The sequence below is a fragment of the Camelina sativa genome, chromosome 6, assembly GCF_000633955.1.
Source record: "Camelina sativa cultivar DH55 chromosome 6, Cs, whole genome shotgun sequence".
Lineage (NCBI taxonomy): Eukaryota > Viridiplantae > Streptophyta > Magnoliopsida > Brassicales > Brassicaceae > Camelina > Camelina sativa.
Genome location: NC_025690.1, coordinates 19,939,939 through 19,944,604, shown reverse-complemented (window position 1 = coordinate 19,944,604; position 4,666 = coordinate 19,939,939). Strand labels below are relative to the sequence as shown.

Sequence of the window (4,666 nt, the reverse complement as noted above, 5' to 3'; positions counted from 1 at the left end):
CAGAAAGTTAATGATAGAGCGTATGTTCGTGACAAGATTGACTGGATGTACGAACAGGCTGACATTTCTATACCTGCAAATAGACTTGGTTTGGCGAAGGCCATGGGGCTGGTATTTTAAGTTTACCTATCTGTACATAGCTCAGATGTTGATTTTCACCCTATATTTATATGCTACTTGAATGCGTAGGTTGCAGCTTCCCACTTGGACACTGTACTGGAAAAGCTGAAAATCATTGTAGATAATGTTGGGCAGAGTATTTTCCAAAGGTTTATCTTGCTTGACTTAATGAAATCATCGCCACATACACNTCAGATGCTTGATTATATATTGACTTTGATGGGCCGAGATGAAAACGAAGGTTTTGCAGAATCTAGTCTTGAAGTTCTACACACTCAGGTAGGGTAATCTATGCAAGAATCTGTACCGTGTGGCATTTCTTTCAAACAAGCTGATACAATTTCTCTTTCTAATAAATCTTGTTCAGGCACTCGCTCTGAATGCATGCACAACACTGGTCTCTGTGGAACCGAAGCTGACCATTGAAACTCGAAATCGTGTCATGAAGGTGATTAGTTTCTCGTTTACACCGAGTATAAAAAGGAAAGAATGAAGCTAGTGCTTTATGTTTTGTATCTATATTTTCTCTTGAATATATGCGTGTTTTCTCGGACAGGCTACACTGGGATTCTTTGCTTTGCCTAATGATCCATCTGATGTCATCAGTCCCCTTATAGACAATCTTGTGACTCTCTTGTGTGCCATCCTCCTTACAAGGTATTTTACTTGACAAGTTATATTTGGAAATCTATTATGAGGCTGCAGCTTCTCTGAATGTTTTGGTAAGTTGCATGTCATTTTTGTTGACCAAAAAAAAAAACNACTTTCTTGATATGCCTTTATATCCGTCACTCATTGTCAAACCTATTAGTATGTTTTTCTCTTTTAATTAACCTATATATCATCACAAATTCTCTACTAGTGGAAGGTTGTATCTTAATGGTTGCACATTTAAAGCTGTATTTGCACAAGCAGGATTTGTTGGTCATATTGTTATTAGCTCCTTTATTAGTCATATTGTTTCTTCCAGNTCCATTGATGAAATACTTTCTGTCTTCAGTGGAATCGTTTTCATAACATACAATTTCAGTTTTTAATCATTTATTCAAAGTGCTATCCATTACAAATTTCAAGTTGATTTTCTCTTATAAATCATGTGATCTGTTTAATTACCTTGCATAACAGACATGTTACTGATGTTAGATGAGATTCAGTGATTTTGGTAGTAGCTTTGCAATAATCTCTAATACCGAGTCCTACTACAAGTGCATGGTACCTTTTTATCCGCTTATTCAGTCATATCTGTGCATGATCTAGTGNTTATCTTCTTTCTTCCATCCTGCTTCTTTTTCTATTATCTGTTATAAACTTACCCGCCAGACTGACTTTGTGTCATGCTAGGAAAACTCATCTAATGAAATTAAAATATTTATGAAGAACTTGGAAATCCGAATAGTTTTCTGTGGCCAGACAGTGATTTATGTTGAATTGTAGTGACCACTTCTACCACTTCTACCTTTAGATTCCAATTTCATAATCAGATTTTGTTTGCATGTACCGCAGGGCACTAATATGCTTTCGCGGCTTCTTCATGTGCGGCAACAAACGGCAAAACAAGCTGTTATAACTGCTATTGATTTATTAGGTTGGTACAGCATTGAAATATAAGTGAAGGAGTCATTCTTACGATGACTGAGCGGTTTCTTTCCTCTCTTTGTTTTTTGGCACATCTTGAGAGTATATAGGATCCTGATCTCTTGCGTCTTTGTGTGAAGGTCGTGCTGTCATAAATGCTGCAGAAAGTGGTGCTACATTCCCATTGAAAAGAAGAGATCAGATGCTTGATTATATATTGACTTTGATGGGCCGAGATGAAAACGAAGGTTTTGCAGAATCTAGTCTTGAAGTTCTACACACTCAGGTAGGGTAATCTATGCAAGAATCTGTACCGTGTGGCATTTCTTTCAAACAAGCTGATACAATTTCTCTTTCTAATAAATCTTGTTCAGGCACTCGCTCTGAATGCATGCACAACACTGGTCTCTGTGGAACCGAAGCTGACCATTGAAACTCGAAATCGTGTCATGAAGGTGATTAGTTTCTCGTTTACACCGAGTATAAAAAGGAAAGAATGAAGCTAGTGCTTTATGTTTTGTATCTATATTTTCTCTTGAATATATGCGTGTTTTCTCGGACAGGCTACACTGGGATTCTTTGCTTTGCCTAATGATCCATCTGATGTCATCAGCCCCCTTATAGACAATCTTGTGACTCTCTTGTGTGCCATCCTCCTTACAAGGTATTTTACTTGACAAGTTATATTTGGAAATCTATTATGAGGCTGCAGCTTCTCTGAATTTTTTGGTAAGTTGCATGTCATTTTTGTTGACCAAAAAAAAAAACAAGGTTGTAAGTCATTTTGTTGATCTGTTTATCATTTCCATTGATGAAATACTTTCTGTCTTCAGTGGAATCGTTTTCATAACATACAATTTCAGTTTTTAATCATTTATTCAAAGTGCTATCCATTACAAATTTCAAGTTGATTTTCTCTTATAAATCATGTGATCTGTTTAATTACCTTGCATAACAGACATGTTACTGATGTTAGATGAGATTCAGTGATTTTGGTAGTAGCTTTGCAATAATCTCTAATACCGAGTCCTACTACAAGTGCATGGTACCTTTTTATCCGCTTATTCAGTCATATCTGTGCATGATCTAGTGGAGAGGATGGAAGAAGTCGAGCGGAGCAGCTTTTACATCTGCTTAGACAGCTTGATCAATATGTTTCTTCGCCCATTGATTATCAAAGAAAAAGAGGTTGCGTGGCAGTTCATGAAATGCTTCTAAAGTTTCGTAAGCTCTGTGTGGGTGGCTATTGTGCACTTGGTTGTTCTGGGGATTGCCCACATAGAAAGTATGCAGACCGCAGTATGCAGGGGAATTTTTCAAATCTACCATGTATGAAGATATTTCTAAACAAATTTTTAAATTTTAGTCCATGCATAATGATAAGCTAATTAGTTTCCTTTGTTTGACATATAGCGGTATTTTTATTTCCTGACCGCGAGGTATTGTGTTTGGGAGATAGGGTCATAACCTATCTCCCACGCTGTGCTGACACAAATTCTGAAGTTCGAAAAATTTCTGCACAGGTATTTGATTAGTAATTATTTGATCAATTTTCATAGAATGATGGGTGATCATTTTATCTGAGTGTGACTTTGGTAGTTTCTAATGGTTCCTCCTACTATTGTTGTTGTTAGATTCTTGACCAGTTCTTCAGCATTTCCCTTTCCCTTCCCAAAGCGGCACTCTCAAGCGGGCTAGATTCTGAAGAATCCTATAAAGCCCTGTCTTCCCTTGAGGATGTCATTGCCATTTTGAAAAGGGTAAGCAGTTTTTGGTTAGATTTAGAGTTTTGTCTTTCTTTTGTATGCTTCATTTTCAGGGTGTCATATTTCTTTGAACCGACTTTCAGGATGCCTCTATTGATCCATCTGAAGTTTTCAACAGAATAGTCTCATCAATTTGTGCTCTTTTAACAGGGAATGAGGTTTGTTTTATTTTCTTTTTTTTGTATAAGTTCTGGTGTCATTGGCTGGTTGAGCATTATGTTGTGATATGTCATGTAGCTTGTAGCAGCCTTAAACAGTTGCACTGCAGCTATCTGTGACAAAATCAGGCAATCTGCTGAGGGAGCCATTCAAGCGGTTACTGAGTTTGTTTCAAGAAGAGGGAGTCAGCTTAGCGACAATGATATATCAAGGTACATCAAAGCTTCTTATCATCGACAAGCGATATTTCCATTTTACATTGTTATCTGATAACCTTGTTCCCCTTTCTTCTTTTGGTTCTCTTCTGGCAGGACGACCCAGTCCTTGCTATCCGCAGCAGTTCATATAACTGATAAGAATTTACGTGTTGAAGCTATTGGAGCTGTATCCTTTACTTAATTTTGTTAGAAAATTCAATTTGCATGTAAATGTGTTACTGCTATAATATAAAATTCAATTTATCTCGTATGCTCTTGGCATATTACTGCTTACCTTAATCACATGAAGATCTCTGCACTGGCAGAGAACACGCAACCATCTATTGTGTTTAATGAAGTGTTGGCNAAATTTTAGTTCAGACACTATGATCAGCTAATTAGTTTCCTTTGTTTGACATATAGCGGTATTTTTATTTCCTGACCGCGAGGTNTAAGTACCATTCTCTACAAGAACTATGTTATAATATGAGATTATTCTCATAGATGATGTTATTTTATATTCTTTCATGGTCATCTCATCTTGTACGAAAATCTTGACACAATTTTGGGAATAAATTGTCTAATGCAAAGATGAGGCCTCTCATTGTCAATTATATTTTGATGTAGGCTTTCTCTCAGCATACGGAACTTTCAGTTCCGTTTATGGAACACTTAATATCCATTCTCAATCGTAGTTCTTTAGTTAAAGGTGATTCACATAAGGGAGAGAATATCAGCTCTTCTACTGAAACACATGTTGAAGATGATATCCTCCAAGCTGCCATTTTTGCTCTCACTGCTTTTTTTAGGTATCGTTCATAAACCATCAATTTTAATTGAGAGTACATA

General features: G+C 36.7%; 1 protein-coding gene across 1 annotated transcript in view; it reads left to right on the top strand.

Annotated features, from left to right (window-relative positions):
• Positions 1-4,666, top strand: part of LOC104699273 (protein SHOOT GRAVITROPISM 6-like) — a 20,311-nt gene that overhangs the window by 11,424 nt on the left and 4,221 nt on the right. The window contains exons 25-39 of the mRNA XM_019246402.1: positions 190-399; positions 488-568; positions 677-777; positions 1,602-1,705; positions 1,836-1,981; positions 2,070-2,150; positions 2,259-2,359; positions 2,786-3,024; positions 3,109-3,218; positions 3,330-3,455; positions 3,545-3,619; positions 3,699-3,832; positions 3,932-4,004; positions 4,128-4,181; positions 4,445-4,626. Coding sequence (XP_019101947.1) covers positions 190-399; positions 488-568; positions 677-777; positions 1,602-1,705; positions 1,836-1,981; positions 2,070-2,150; positions 2,259-2,359; positions 2,786-3,024; positions 3,109-3,218; positions 3,330-3,455; positions 3,545-3,619; positions 3,699-3,832; positions 3,932-4,004; positions 4,128-4,181; positions 4,445-4,626 — 1,817 coding nt within the window. The remainder of the gene's footprint in view (positions 1-189; positions 400-487; positions 569-676; positions 778-1,601; positions 1,706-1,835; positions 1,982-2,069; positions 2,151-2,258; positions 2,360-2,785; positions 3,025-3,108; positions 3,219-3,329; positions 3,456-3,544; positions 3,620-3,698; positions 3,833-3,931; positions 4,005-4,127; positions 4,182-4,444; positions 4,627-4,666) is intronic.